The sequence below is a fragment of the Natator depressus genome, chromosome 20, assembly GCF_965152275.1.
Source record: "Natator depressus isolate rNatDep1 chromosome 20, rNatDep2.hap1, whole genome shotgun sequence".
Lineage (NCBI taxonomy): Eukaryota > Metazoa > Chordata > Testudines > Cheloniidae > Natator > Natator depressus.
This window is the reverse complement of record NC_134253.1, coordinates 15,610,410-15,626,365: the sequence shown is the minus strand read 5'-3', so window position 1 is coordinate 15,626,365 and position 15,956 is coordinate 15,610,410. Positions and strand designations below refer to the sequence as shown.

The following is a 15,956-nucleotide window of genomic DNA, read 5'->3' as shown; positions in this document are numbered from 1 at the left end:
TCATAACACCTGAGATCATACAGAGCCTCCTCCCCTGGGTGAATTCCCCCTCAGAAAACCACCGAGTCACCAGCACAGCTTTCCTTGCCCAGGTAAGACACAGGGCTCTGAAGAGCAGTTTCACCATTAGACTCTTGTCTGCCTTTCTTTCGGGAGTTGTACAGTTCAGTTCATAGGAGTAATTGTCATTTTAGACAGTAGAATAGCTCCTCCTTTATATGGAAACCTCACCAGGAACTTCACGATACCTTTCTGAGTCCTTCTCTCTCTGTGGTTTTTATTGCCGTCATTGCCTATACTAGCTACACAACCACAGGTGCTGGCTGAGAGAGATACGGACAGAGTTTGGATGAGTGGACCTCTTCTGCCAAGTCCTAGTGCTGATCCTAACCAACAGCTCCTGATTTTGGTTTAGCTCAGCACATCTTCTGAATGAACCGAGCGTCCTAATACTACCAACCAAGCAACCTACAACTACATTAATGTCTATCTTAGGTTCTCATTACTCTAGTATCTGAGTAGCTCCAAACGCTTTAATGTCTGTATCCCCACCACACTCCTGCGAGGTAGGGAAGCACTATGTTTCCTATTTTACAGGCAGGGAACTGATGCACAGAAGGGCTAAGTGACTTGCCCAAGGTCACACAGGAAGTCTTTGAGGGAGCAGGAAATGGAACCTGGGTCTCCTAAGTCCTAGGCTAGTGTGGGGATACCTGCTGGAGCATCCTCCCTTTCCACAGTCTTCCTCCAACATCTGCATCATATTTCCCACTTATGCTAAGCAACTATCTTCGGAGCTTATCTGGTTCTAAGAAAAACAACCTCTCTGTGCCTATGACGGGCTGTACCTGGGCTTTAAGGCTCCTTACAAGAGGCCCCGTGGTCCTATTACACCCTGCCCCAGGAAAAGAAGCCCCCAATCTGGGTCTGTCTAGAGAGGCCTCATGAAAGCAGCCAATCCGAGCCCATCAGGCTCGGCTAAAAGGAGGTGAATGAGGAGAGGCTGAGGGAACTGGGAATGTTTAGTCTACGGAAGAGAAGAATGAGGGGGGATTTGATAGCTGCTTTCAACTACCTGAGAGGTGGTTCCAGAGAGGATGGTTCTAGACTATTCTCAGTGGTAGAAGAGGACAGGACAAGGAGTAATGGTCTCAAGTTGCAGTGGGGGAGGTTTAGGTTGGATATTAGGAAAAACTTTTTCACTAGGAGGGTGGTGAAACACTGGAATGCGTTACCTAGGGAGGTGGTAGAATCTCCTTCCTTGGAAGTTTTTAAGGTCAGGCTTGACAAAGCCTTGGCTGGGATGATTTGATTGGGGATTGGTCCTGCTTTGAGCAGGGGGTTGGACTAGATGACCTCCTGAGGTCCCTTCCAACCCTGATATTCTATGATTCTATGATTCTATGAAGGGCTTTAGCAGGTCAGTTTCTGGCAGGAACTGGAGGGGCAAGAAAGGGCGCTGCTCTCTGGCCACAGAAATTCAGGGGACAGCCATAGTTTGATTCTGGCAGCCTTTACTTAAGCTGGGTTTTCAGGAAGAGAGTCCCGAAGAACTTTAACCCTGAGGTGAGGGTGAAGCTAAAAGTGGCGGGTAGGAAGAAGCGACAATGAACTGAAATCAAGCAGTGCCTAGCTCCTGTTTATAGGATCCATGGTTTGGAACCCAGAGTTAGGGGCAGGCCCAGGTTCCCCTACCACCAACAGTGGCATAAGCCCCATGGAGAGGACAATGCTAATGGAGAGCTTGAACAAAGGGCAGAATGTAAAGGACCCGGAGCTGGGGCTGGAGACCCTAGTGAGGGCAATGGGACTGTTCTGGACTACCCCAGAAGGGGTTCATTTGGACTTTGGGACTCAGCCAGAGGCCTGAGCCACAGAAGACTCACTGAGGTCGGCTGGCAGGGTGCACCAGGGGTGAGAAAAGGACTGTGATACCATACCCAGCCACTAAGAGGCTCTCAAGAGGTGAGTGGATCCCTATTTTAGTGCCCAAAAGGAAAGCTCCATGTTTTGTAGACCTTTCTCATTTGTGTGGAATACTAAAGTTACAGTGTATTATGTGCCAAGTATCAGAGGGGTAGCCATATTTGTCTGTATCCTCAAGACTGGGGCTGTAGGAGGACTCCTTGTTGTTTTTAGTGTATGACATGTCGGCTCAAATTCTATTCCCAATCTTAACGATCCTATTGGGGCTAATGGACAGGTTGATTTTCTTTCAGCTAATGAGTGATCCCATGCTCAGGGAGAAGAAGTTCCTTAAGCCAGTCTTACACATCTTGGAAGAAAAGTCCCATGATAGGAACAGCATTGTCCGGCAGATGGCTGTAAGAGGCCTGGGAAATTTAGTCTATGGGGCGCCTGAGAAGGTAAGAGAGAATACTGACTAGAATGCAGCATAACTAGAGAAACCAAGGGAAACAGTTGTTCGGAGTTTACAGAGGCTGCACACAATGCACTAGGCCAAATTCTGCTCTCCCACATACCCGAGTAACCTCTTTGCAGTCAATACAGAGCAAGCTAGATCCTTTGCTAAGCTGGGCATAAGCAAACAATCTGTGCACTTTAATATGACCATGTGTAAATGTCTCCATCTAGGAACAAAAAATGCAGGCCATACTTACAGGATGAGAGACTCTATCCCAAGAAGCAATGATGCTGAAAACCACTTGAGTCATGGCAGAGAATCAGTTGAACATAAGGTGTCCCAATGCGAAGTTGTGGCCAAAAGGGCTGAAATGATCCTTAGAGGCATAAAGAGAGGAATCTTGACTAAGAGTAAAGAAGTTCTTTTCCCTCTGAATATGACGCTCATGTGAGCACTGCTGGACTGCTGTGTCCAGATCAGGTGTCCACAATTCAAGCAGGATGCTGATAAATTAGAGAGGATTCAGAGAAGAGTCCCAAGAATTCTCAAAGGATTGGAAAAGATACCTCTAGTGATAGACTCAGGGAGCTCAATCTATTTAGCTTTACAAAGAGAAGGTTAAGGAGTGACTTGAGGACAGTCTAGAACTACTCACATGGGGAGCACATTTTGAGAATGGGTTCTTCCCATTAGCAAACAAAGGGATAAGAAGATTCAATGGGGAAAATGAAGCTAGACTAATTCAGACTGGTAATAAGGCATTGATTTTTAATGGTAATTTTAATTAACCATTGGAACAATTTACCAAGGGTTGTAGTGGATTCTCTGTCACTAGCAAATTTAAAATCAAGATTGAACGTTTTTCTAAAAGATACACTCTAGTTCCAACAGAGTCTATTTCGGGGAAGTTCAATGTTATGCAGGAGGTCAGACCGGATAATCACAAGGGTTCCTTTTGGCCTTGGAATCTAAGTAACTAGGAATCTAATAATAGGATGACACAGGTGTATTATGGCCCCGAGTTTGGCTCATTGTAGCTCGAACCTGGTCTGAAATATAGCTATAGGTCTCCCGGGGGGTGGGAGGGGGAGATGAAATTCCCACAGCTTCATAACTGCTAAAGAAAACGTATTAGAAGTGTGATCAGTGATAAGTGTTCTTTAATGTCGTATGTTTGTCCAGGTGAAAAAGCACAAGAAGTTTCTTATGGTCATACTGATCAGGGCCTTAAGTGACCCTTTCAGTTCTGAAGTCATTGGCGAGAGCATGAAAGCAGTGGCCAAAGTCCTGAAGGAGCTGAAAGAGAAGGACATAGGTTCTTCCTTCAGAGACCTCACCCAACAGATCCGGACCTACTTTGACAACGTATGTGACCAGAACTCTCCAGCCCCAGTTCAACCGATCTTGATTAGACTCCATTTACTCCCTGGGCATTGCTCATGTCAGAGTGAAGAGATGTTTCGGCCCCAGGGAAGAGAGGTGTTTTACGGAGGAGGAGAACATTAGGAGGATGGGGATGACATCCCTGCTTCCACAGTCTCCCCCTTCTGTTCTTCTTTCTTGCCACTGAGAACCTCAAAGAAAGTCTGAATACTAGATTAGGTAGCTAGATAACCATGAAAAGGGGGTTCCAAGGTACAATAGAGAGTGTTGGGCCTGCTCTATACCATTTTTACATGAGAGGGTTGGAATGATTCCATTTTGCAGAGAATTCTGAGATTTCAAATTTTGGTTTTGTTCCTATTTGTGGGAATCCCTCTCCCCAAACTTCAAAACTCTTTGTGAAACAGAATGACTATTCTCAGCCGAGCTCTATTGAAAGCCTTGGGTCCGGGCAGTCTGCTCTCAATCTATCCCGGTGCTGGGAACCCAGGAAACCGTGGGAGCTAGAAGTGCCAGGGAGTTGCCAATTTGAGAGCTGGGGTCCCAGACGCTGGGGGTTTGGAAGCCCACGATCCCAGTCAGCCTGCTAGATGGGCTTCCAAGGAGCTGAATGGGTGCACTGGCAAGACAGCAGGCAGGTTTCGAAGGACCCCTGCCTGGCTTCTGGAGGAATTTCATCCAAATGGAACTGTCGCTAAAATAGTTTGATGAATCAGCAAATTCGAATCAAAAATTAGTTCATGAAAGTGTTTCCGACTAGCTGTAGTTGGAATCCCTCGACTTTAGCGTAGAAGAGATGGCTGTGCGAAGTACATGATGTGATTGTCCCTTAGTTACTAACTTGTGGGGCTTTCTTGGCTGTAGGAGGACGATGCTCTTCGTTTATTGTCCTTTGTCCTGTTTGGCATCCTGGCCCGCCTGACCAAAAGAAAATGGAAGGGCTATTTCGCCGAGCAGGTTAGACAGAGCTGGGTCACACTTCTGCTGCACCTGCAAGACCCGAACCCCAGGGTTTCAGTGGTAAGACCGAGAGTGACTTATTTACTAAGCCAAAGGAATCTTCCTCCCAATGCCAGGGGAGCTCTGCTATTCCTTCCTGCTGTGGAGGCCCAAATTCTCCCCTCAGTTCATTGCCCTCCTGCTGAGTCAGTTCCCGCCAGGTTGCTCCATGGCTGCCTCACCAGAATCCAGGATAGGTCATGGGTCTGAGCTCGACAGCTCTCTATTCCTGTCTGTCTCTGCACCCCAGGCCCCTGCCTCCCCAGAACAGAAGAGAGACCTGGTGAAGCAGCTTTCATAAGTAGATCTGTTCCAAAAAGACATTGATGCTACCCCCAGGTTGCAGTGGAAGCTCTCCCCTCTATTAGTCATTCTTGCATGTTTTCTGCCAATTACATCCAGATGAATCCCTTTTTATCCTGGAATAGATGAGCAGTCAAGCAGATGAGTTCCCTTTGAATGACCAAAGCGCTCAGTAGGGAACAATTAAATGGTGTGACACGCTTTCTTTTTTTCAGGAATGCAGAGCTACGTTTCACCTCTGTGTCCCGTTTTTGGGACTGAAGAGGCTCCAAACTGCCGTGAATCAACACCTTGATGGCACAGCCAAGCTGAAGCCTGAAGAGCTCCAGGTGGACATTTGCAGACACCTTGTGAGTGAGCTGTTGAAGTGTCTGAGATTCTTGACTGGAGTGGCATGTGGTGGTATAGAGGTGTGGGGGGGATGTGTGATGGGTAATGGAAATAACGGTCAGAGTGGGATATATGACTGAGGGTGACGGGAAATGTAAATCTGCCACAGATCCCCATTTTTCCCACGTCCACCCAGTCACCTGTTCTTTCTCTGATTTACCTGTGGCTCGTAAAAGCATGTGCTGGCAGTCAAAGGGCACTTCTAGCCAGAGAGAGCTCATGTGTCCCTGATTTCCTCTAGGCCAAAGAGAATGCCGAGCTGCTGGAGAACTTGTACAAAAGCGCCATCACGTACTTCTTTAGCAGCTGGGAAGAAATCCGGGCAGTTGCAGCCAAGTTAGCTGGTGAGAGATGATGCCCAGTGTCCCTTTTGGTATTCCCATTGAGGGAGAGAGAAAAAAATCCCACTGTGCAGCACTGAGCTGCCATTAATCTCTCTGTGCCTCAGCTTCCCATACATAAATGGGGAGGTTAATATCCCTACCTCTCCAGGGTGGTGGTCGGAGGAAATCATGACTTGCTATAAAGTGCTTTGGGATTGTTGCAGGGAAAGCACGGTGCAGTCATTTAGTAGTAGAGGCTGGGACACTGTCTCATAGGGCATGTTTACACTTGGAGCTGGGGGTCTAATTCCCAGCTTGATGAGACATACCCGCACTAGCCCTGAGTGCTAAAAATAGAGAGTAGCTGCGATGGCAGGAGCAGCAGGAGGTTTAACCACCCCAAGTATGTCCCATCCAAACCCCAAAGTCGATTCTCAAGGTGGCTAGCTCCTCCCACTGCTCGTGCTGCTTTAGCTACATTCTAATTTTAGCATGCGAGCGCTGTGCGAGCTAGTGTGGGCCTGTCCCATTGAACTGGGAGTGATCCCCCTCGCTCAAAGTGCAGACCCACCCACAGTGTTGCTCAGTGCTCTTCACTACTACTTCATCATTGGGAGGCATGCAGCCCACCTGCCCTCAGCGCCTGCTGTTCAGGTTCCTGGCCACACCACCTTGTCAAGGAGGCAAAAGGTTCCTCCGCTTTGGCCCTGTGCCCTCTTCTCCCAAGCATACCCAGGTGAGACAGGCAGGCATTGTGGCCTAAGTCTCACCTATCAGTCACCTTGTGGGATCCCTGCTTAGAACTCACTTATTCCTGGCCCCAGTCCTTTGCTCAGACCACTAGACCAAGACACTAGCTTAGTATGTCTCCAATAAGTGACAGCAGTGGCAAGAGGAACACAGACTCTTTAAAGCAAATGGGTTTTGTGTAAACATTCTTAAAAAAAAAAAAGTCTTTCTCATTCTCTTCAGTGTGGACTCTAAACTGCACTAGCATCCTCTTGCCCACAGCTCACCCTTAGGCCCACAGTAGGAGAGGCCAAAGACCTGTCTAGGGGCTGCTAATATCACTTTGCATTCAACAAGGGAAAGTTTTATTGTTGTTGTTTGTTTTCCATTGTGTATTTAGGCATCATCCTGGAACACACAGACAGGCAGCGTATGAAATGGCTGGACCTGGAACATCTGCTGATGTGTAAGTAATAAATACAGCTGAAGTTCTGCTCATCCGTGAGTTCTAAAGGAATTTAGCTGACAAGCAGCAGTAACCGATACCGCTGGTGCAAAGTGCATCAGCCACACATCAAGGGACAAATTCACTCTCGCCCAGTAGAAAGTCAGCTTTAATTTCCCCTGAAGGAGGCAGCTGCAGAGGGTGTGATGTGAGTCCGTGCATCTCCTGGTTGTCCTGGCAAGGCCCCCTCCGCAGCCAGTGCTATCCACTCTTTGGGCTTTATTGGCTCTCTGTGGACTCCCCAGATGAGGAGAAATTGTAGCCACTTTCTGCTACCCCAAATTTCCCACCAGCAATTTTTCTTCCAGTAGGTGCCCTGCATCCTGCACAAAGCAGCTTGGACTTGGCCTCTGTTCAATTCCAGGGTTATTGGAGCTCAGACCGTGGCTCCTCAATAGAGATGGAAAATAAACTGAAAAGTGGAAGCTATTGAAACAATGGACCTTCTTCCATTTACAGCAGAGTGGATGACTTTCTGGTCAAGTCAGGGTCTCCCCGCTTGTTGGGAGCACGGAAGGGAGCCAATGGAGGAACCTAAAGCTTTCTTTCTATTGGAGAGCTTGTGTAGCGTGGTATTCAGAGGTAGTAAGTCTCCAGCTATTTCAGGCACAGGTGACAATATGAAAAGTGAGGCATATTCATCTCTCATGTATTTTCCATCCCAATAGAAGGACTGAGCCCAGTTTCACATTTTACCATGTGATCATTCTGCTCTGGTACTTCAAGATTCTGTGATCACACTTAGCTGTGATTTGACAGTCTGTACACTAACATGTTGTCCTCTGTCATTTCAGCTCTCCAGGTCCTCAAGAAAGACCCAAGTCCCTCTGTCCAGCTGGTGGCAACTGAGGTCCTAAATGACATCTGTCCTGGCCGAGTGCTTGGGGAATGAAGCGGGAGACAAAGAGAACAAGGCGGTCCAGTAGTATAAGGCCCTACCGTCAATCAAACGTTAACCCCACCCTTGGCCCTCGTAAGCCTTGCCCACCGGTCACTGGAAGTCCCAAGCCATGAGGTATTACTTCCAGGGTCAAGGCAGACAAATGACCGGAAGCAACGTGTGTCATGTGACCCCTCTAAGAACTCCTCCCATTGTCCTCTACCAATCGGGATGGGTTTCACCCTGATAGGAACGCCCCAAGAGAAGATTTGACCAATCGGGGGAGTTCCGGGGCAGGATGACCTGTCTGGAAGTGGTTCGTGTGACCCCTCTAAGAATACCTCCCACCACCATCTACCAATCAGTAGGTGTTTGAGCCACTGGGGACTACCCCGAGAGGAGGTCTGACCAATCATGGGGAGTTGCGGGGTGGGGTGATCTGTCTGGAAGTGGTTTGTGTGACCCCTCTAAGAATACCTCCCACCACCATCTACCAATCAGTAGGGGTTTGAGCCACTGGGGACCACCCCGAGAGGAGGTCTGACCAATCATGGGGAGTTGCGGGACGGGGTGATCTGTCTGGAAGTGGTTTGTGTGACCCCTCTAAGAATTCCTCCCACCGCCCTCTACCAATCAGGAGGGTTTTGAGCCACTGGGGACCACCCCGAGAGGAGATTTGACCAACTGGGGGGAGTTCCGGGGTGGAGTGACCCGTCTGGAAGTGCTTCGTGTGACCCCTCTAAGAACTCCTCCCACCACCTTCTACCAATCGCGATGGGTTTCGGCTGCAGAGGACTGCCCCGAGAAGAGATTTGACCAATATGGGGCAGGTTCTCGGATTGGGTGAACCGTCCAGAAGAGGGTCATGTGAGACCTCTAAGAACTCCTCCCAACGCCCTCTGCCAATCAGAGTGCAGCACCATCACCCCATAAGTCCCAGCGCTGGGCAGAGGAAGCTATCTCTTACCAAGAAGACATGTTTTAGAAATTGTGGAAAGGCTGAAAGGAAACATGGACTCCTTTACCACCCCGTGAGACCTCCAGATTTTGTTTTAGCTCCGAGGACCTTTGGAGTTGTGTGGAGAAAGCGCTACGGCAGTGACGGTTCCGAGGAGGGCCCTTTGACTCAACCGTTGATGGATACGTCGGAACCCGACCCCAAAATCCAAACCTTTGTGAGGCACCCCGATGAGTGTGACAGCCTCTCATTGTCCATGCCCTAAAGTTGGAAGGTGATTGTGGCTTGGGGGAGTCACAAGGTGAACGGGAAAGATGGCGCTCAGGTAAATGAATGATTAAGAAGCGACGGTCGATCATGGGGGTGTAATGGGGTTAGGAATCAACCTGGCATTGCATAAATCTAAAAACAGGCAGTGGGGTGCTTACACTGTTTTTTGTCTGAAAATCTCTCAACAGCTCGACGATGCCTTTCTGGAGGCCTTTGAGAAGTTGCACATCGGTAGCCCTGTGGGAGTAAATCCATCGCGCATCAGCTGTTTTTGCTCCTGTCTGAGACCCAGATCTCAAGAGGAAAATCCAGAAAAGGACAAAAATGGAAGAATGAACCATCTCATACTCCCTCATGGTAGGGATCATGGCGTCCTTTGTTTCAGGCGGCTGTAAAAGATTGTGTTAAACCAGGCGATTAATAAAACTTATTTAAATGTGTCAGAATGAACGTGTCCCCCTCCATACTTGTGTTCGTAAAAGACGGTCCCAGGAACAGTCATGTCTCCACAGACGGCTCTGTTAAAGAAAATCTGTTAAACCCCCAGGAAAGTTGGGGGCTTTGACGGGGTCAATCTTCTTTTTCAAGTGGCCAAAAAGCATCCTAAAACTTTAAATAGAAGACAGGTAAGAGCTTGGCTTTCACACCAGGATGCTTACACTTTACACAAACCAGCTCAAATACGTTTTAAAAGAACCAGGACCGTTGTTTCAGATGTGGACGCGCAATGGCAGGCAAATTTGGTCCGTATGCACCGCTTCTCCAAACACAACAGCGGTTTTAAGTACATCTTAACAGTGATAGACATTCTATCCAAATATGCCTGGGCCTTAGGCCTAAAAGACAAGATGAGCGGTGAGGAATCCAAGGCCTTTAAAGCTATTTCTTGCCAAGGTCGCGTGCCTCAAAAATGACAAACTAATCGGTGGAAAGAATTTTGAAACAAACCTTTTAGCAGATTGTTGAAACGGCACAGCATTAACGCTTTTTGTTACTGATAATGAAGTCAAAGCAGGGGTTGTGGAGTGATTTTAACAGAACTTGAAAAAGATGTGGAGGATGTGGTGATATTTTACAGTCCATAACGCCTTTCGCCACATTGACCTGTTACCTGACTTTATGAAGAGTTACAACCAGAGCTTTTACAGAACTCTACGTACCAGACCCGCTGATGTTAACCCTTCCAATTCTCTGAAGATATGGAAACTGGTTGATAGAGACGGTTTTAAAATAAAACCGGTTGTTGCCCCTTTTAGAAAAGGCGACCACGTGAGACTATCTAAAACCAAAGGAGCTTTTGAAAAAGGTTGTGAACAGATGTTTACCAATGAGATATTTATAGTGGATGAAGCCTTAACCAGGAGCCCGAGACCTGTATACCGATTAAAAGATTACGAGGGTGAGACAGTTACTGGATCTTTTTACCCTGAAGATTTACAAAAATTAAACCCCAAACAAGACAAGATTTGCAGGATCAAAAAAGTTCTAGCGGAGAAAGGAAAAGGGAGAAAAAAGCAGCTACTGGTGAAATGGTTTGTGGGTGGGGGGGGGCGATAAGTTTACCAGCTGGGTGGAAGCTTCTCAATTCTGACGTTTAGACACAAACAAACAAAAAGATTCCTCCTGCAAAGACTGAGGGAGTGAAAAATGAGCGACAGCGGGTTTTACATGACTTTGCCCAGCAATGCCAGCTCTGCAGTTTTTCCTCAAAACACCAGCTCGAACTTTACAATACAGCTAATTAAGCCCTTAGATCTCCCGGGTGCCTGGGAGGTGGGGTTAGTGGAAATACAACACCCGCACAGCTGGAACGCTATCAACGAGGACACCCCTTTTGAAATCACCTTTGAAGATATGGCATAGAGTTTTATCCTATGACGAGGTTATTACTCGTCCATACCCGAATGATTGGATCATATGAACAGTACCATGGCTCGTCATCCCCCACCGCCTGAGGTGGTCATGAACGATGACCCTGTGGGTAGAAAAGTTACCCTTAAATCCGCTGATTTTACTTTTATGTTTTCTACCAGCAGGGAGCTAGCTAACATTCTAGGTTTGGGCCCCAAGCGCAGCGTCCAAAAATTCCCCTTCTGGGCAGACATCACAGGGGGAGTTAATTCCCTGTATCTGCACACAGATATTGTAGAACACCAGTTTGTGAGGGACTTTTCTGTTCCCCTGTTACGCTGTGTCCCTGTCTGAGGAAGGAACAATGAGTTTGTCACCATCACCTACGATAAACCTCATCACGTTCCTGTCAGAAAACACCACATCGATACCATTACCATTGAAATAAAGACAGATCAGAACAGATACGTCTCATTTGTTGAACGGAGTGGATGTGAAAATTTAAATTGACGCGCAGATAAGACGCTTTCTGTTTAATGGGCAGTGCAGCTGAAGGCTTTAAATTGCGCATTGTATCAGCATCCCTTTTTGTGAAGAAAGTACGGGTGGCCCTGAGCGTTCGTCTGGGGCACGCGGCGTCCCTGCTTACCACAAATGCTAAATATCCCGTGGACCGTGTGGGAATGAAAGTGTTTAGCATCCCCGTGGGCAGCAGGGTCAATAACCAGGAGAACCTGTTTTTTGGGACAGTTACCCAAAATGCTTGTCCTAGGGTTTGTCTTATGCCTTGAGTGGAAGTTACACTAAAAATCCCTTTCATTTTAAACATTATGATATTAATTTTGTGGCCTTGTATGTGGATGGTGAACAGATACCAACCAAGCCTCTGCAACCAGACTTCGAGGCAGGATGCTGCGTGAGAGAATACATGAATCTGGTACAGACACTGGTAAACACATGACAGATCGTTCTCTGTTAATCGACCGTGAGGAGTTTCCACAGGGTTACACCTTGTTTGCCTTTGACCTGTCTCCCGACCAGGAATGCGCCGATGACTATTCCCTGATTCAAACCGGGAACCTGAGAGCAGAAATATGTTTTGGGAAGGCTTTAACCATCACCATCAATCTGATCGTGCATGGGGTTTTTGACAACATCATAGAGAGAAATCAGAGGAGAGACGTTCTGCTTGACCATATGTGAACATGGACACTGTGCAGCTCTCGTGTGTCTTATCAAGGTGCCTTACACAAAAAAGAATTTCTTAGATGTGTTCCCTTGTGATTTGGCTCCCTGGCGACAAGCTGTCTCAGAGACCCCTAGGTTTGTATCGCGCATCCACACAACCAACCTGGTGAACAATGGCTTGCCTTGTGTCTGGCGGAGCGTAACCGTGGAGAGTTTTTAGACTCATACGGGCACCCCCCGAAGAGCATGTTGTTTCCTAAAAGCATTATGAAATTTTTAAACAAAAATGCCACAGGCATTGTGTTTCACAATAGATAATTACAAGACCCCCGCTCTGTCGCCTGCGGCTATCACTGAGTGTTTTTCTTACATCATCGGAGCAAGGGTTTATCTTGTGACCGGATTTTAAAATTGTATTCTAACGACTTAGTGCAAAACAACCAGATGGTGATGAATTTTGTAAAAAATACATTTAAATTCTTGGGCATGCCTAGCCTTGCTCAAAATGTGTTTCAACAAGCCCAGACATGTGTATCTTGCAATGCTTTTTATAGCCATGTTATCCAATATTCTCAGGCATAACAGACAATGTTTTGTTTGGCATTATCCAACACATTTTTTACAAAGTAACTTTTCCCACTGTTGCTAGGCCCTGTGAGAATTGCAGAAAAGGGGTGTTTCCACATCGTATCCATTTTAAAATCCGTAGGGCAGGGTTTTAAACCCTTCTCCTAGGACCCTCTTGTTGTAAATGACTTTCTGTGTTTTCTTAAGGGTTTTGGTCTCTATTTACCACTGATTTTTGTTCCTTACGATAGAGGGCTGCTGCACCTCTCTCTTTTTTGAGGTGTTTTCTCGCAGGCCCGTGCAATAGTCCAGGACTAGATCTTTCAAACTGTCAAAGTTGATCTTTTGACAGTTTGCCAAGTTCAGGGTAATACCTTTGACTTTCATACAGGCCTTTCCTCCCGACAGCTTATACCCGTACGTTTTCGGGCCTGCCGACACAAACTCGGTGATGTGTTGATCTGGCGGGATCTCGCTCGTGAGGGAATTTAGAAAGAATTTAGCGATTTGGCGTTTAGCGGGGTTAAACCTGATCTCGTGTTGGCACAAACGCACGCCTTCTTTCTGGTAGAAATAGTTCATGTACTTATTTTGTTTTTCTTCGTCTGTGCACCAGCTGGGATACCCTGAAGCCTCTTGTTTCTGGCGGAGGTGTCATTTGATGTACTCTGAAAAGAGTTCATCAGATTTTTCATTAAAAAGCCAGATTTCATATATTTTTGCCACCGCGTACCCCTTCGCTATGCCCGCCCACCGTGCACCAAGTCCCCAGGATGGCCCTCTCCTCGTCAGTATGGATGCACATCTCCCGCTGCTCAGTTTCCGCACAGGTTCGGCATATCGGGAACATAAGTTTGCCACCCACTCTGACAGGTAACAATGGGAAAAAGAAGCCTTGGGTGGGGTACACTTTAACTTTTGCAATTCCGAAATAATTTGCAAGGGGTCCAAATTTGTCATAAACTCTATTGGGGTGTCCGATAGGGTATTCTTTGGTTTTCTTTACAAAAGGGTAGAAGCTGGTAAAATCATAATAGTGGATTTCTTCCCCGGAGTTAAGTTTGTAATATAGGCGGATAGCGTTTGTCCTCCCCCCAAAAAGAGCATCACTAGGCATGAGAGGCTAGGGCAACTGGGCTCATTTTAAATGCCTGCAAGCTCCCTGTCTGTTTCTGTCCTCACTTCCCACTCTTGCTCCCAAAGAGTCCTCACTACAAAACCAAGTTGTTTCAGATAGTCGGTCTTGAGCTGCGTCTTGTAATAAAGAAACCCAAAAGTTGTCCCCGTCATAGGGTTTTGTGCTTTTTCACAATGACAGGTGGCACAAGCGTGGAAAAGAACACCCGTTAAACTCCAAGGCTGTGTGTACCCTGTCAACACTGGCATAACCCTCTAAAGAGTAGGAGCCTACCTCTAGTTCCCCACCCTGTAAAGCATGCCGTATTTGTATAGTTTCTTTGTGAGAGGTATTCAACAGCCACTGAATAGATGGGGTTGAATATCTTTTTCTGCCTGTGATCATTGTCTGGAGGGAGAAGAGCTACCGTGTTAGGCTCCAAAAACAGAAACCTGTACATAGCCATGCAGACAGATGCCAGTGTTATGTATCAGAATGGATCTATACCCAGTTTTATCTCGGTGAATTTACCAGGTTCTCTCTCTACTAGATCTCCCTTCTCCATCATTTTCATAATCTCTTTTCTGTATAGGATACAAGGCTGTCTCAAAATTTTGACATCCTGCTGACAGTAATACGCGAGCTCTTTCTGCAAGTCAAATGTCTCCTCCCTGTGGGCCTGCTACCAGTCGAGAAACTCTGCTTTTTCCCTGGGCATCATGCTTTCTACACCATAGTGCTCCACACATAGGGGATAGGCCGCACGTCATTTTGATTTTTGAAAGTGTTCAAAAAATGTGGAAAATACCCTTTGCACCCTTCAAACCCCATCACCTGCGGGAGCTTACCAAGCTTCATGGGCAAGAAGTTTAAAGAGTCTAGAAAACGAATGCCCAGAGCCTTAACTTCCACACACATTAGTTTACTACCCTGAGTGATCAGTTCTAGGCACATCTTTTCCTTCAGTAACTGTCTAATGATGAAGTATGCATCGTAACCTTTGGAATTGTGCGCCTGGAACGTGTAGACCCGGAACTCTTTGCCAATAAAGGTCTGAACAAACATAGAAAGACACTCATCACCCTTAAATTCCCAGGACTTTTCCGGCTTGAGGGACATAGCAAAAATGTAATTGGGAGTGTGCAACCCAGTCTCCTTTGTGTATTCGGAATCATAACAAATACACTTTTCTGAGGATTCGGGCTTTCTAAGGCTGTCTATAAAACCGAGGTGACCGTCTACATCACCAGCGATCAAACCCTGACCCTGCTTACAGCGCCTCCCTTTACACCTGTGCCGCTTGTCCACGTAAGACTGACCCTTATCGCACAATGTTTTAGACAGGCATTCAGCTTGTTCTGTCGATTCCCAGTCGATGTGTCTGTCTAAACGCTCTCTGGACTGACAATACAGTCTACGGCGAGGACACCTCAGCTGCACGTCCACGCTGTCTGAGCATGTTACGCTCAAGCAGAGGCAGCAGCTGGACCTGCAAGAGTGGCCGTGACTGTGCACTGTGGGGCAAAACTCACCATAATTTTTTGCTCCGAACAACTTTTTCACAACCAGAATCCCATAGTAATGCTCATCATGCAACAGGATGAAATAAGTCTTGGGGTAAACTGCCCCCCCGTTTAAAAAAAGCCCCTTTCGCCGCATACAGCACCACCTGTATGTTGACTCCTAAATGCTGTTCAGACATTGCTACGTCACTGAGCATAATCTTTTTTTGATCTGACCAGCCCAGTTTCTCATGCAACTTTCTCGCCCCCACTAACGATTCCGTGTCCGTAGGTTTATGGTCGGACATGACGGCCAAGAGCCCACGCGCAAAACACAGATTGGTAGCCGTGTAAGTCAGGTCTACTAAACATTGTCTCTTTTTTATGGATGATTTGACTACTGAGGATAGAATTTAAAACTCTACGAGCGGCCCCCACCCCTGCTTTTTTACAACTGTCACAACGAGGTGCAATGTCCCATTGACATGCAACTCTATTGCTCTGTGGCAGCTTTGAGGTCTGATTGAAGAAATCCTCAGCAGACAGCTCATCCCTAGTTCTTCAGACCGAAAATAATGGGTTAGTTAAATTACGGCTCTCTAAATGTAACTGAACATAATCATCAG

At 46.9% G+C, this 15,956-nt stretch overlaps 1 protein-coding gene across 1 annotated transcript in view; it reads left to right on the top strand.

The window, feature by feature from the left end:
* Positions 1–3,507: 3,507 nt before the first annotated feature.
* Positions 3,508–15,956, top strand: part of LOC141975297 (uncharacterized) — a 57,665-nt gene continuing 45,216 nt past the window's right edge. Inside the window, exons 1-3 of the mRNA XM_074935596.1 lie at positions 3,508–3,730; positions 4,613–4,768; positions 5,266–5,400. Of these exons, the coding sequence (XP_074791697.1) occupies positions 3,536–3,730; positions 4,613–4,768; positions 5,266–5,400 (486 nt within the window). The 5' untranslated portion in view covers positions 3,508–3,535. The remainder of the gene's footprint in view (positions 3,731–4,612; positions 4,769–5,265; positions 5,401–15,956) is intronic.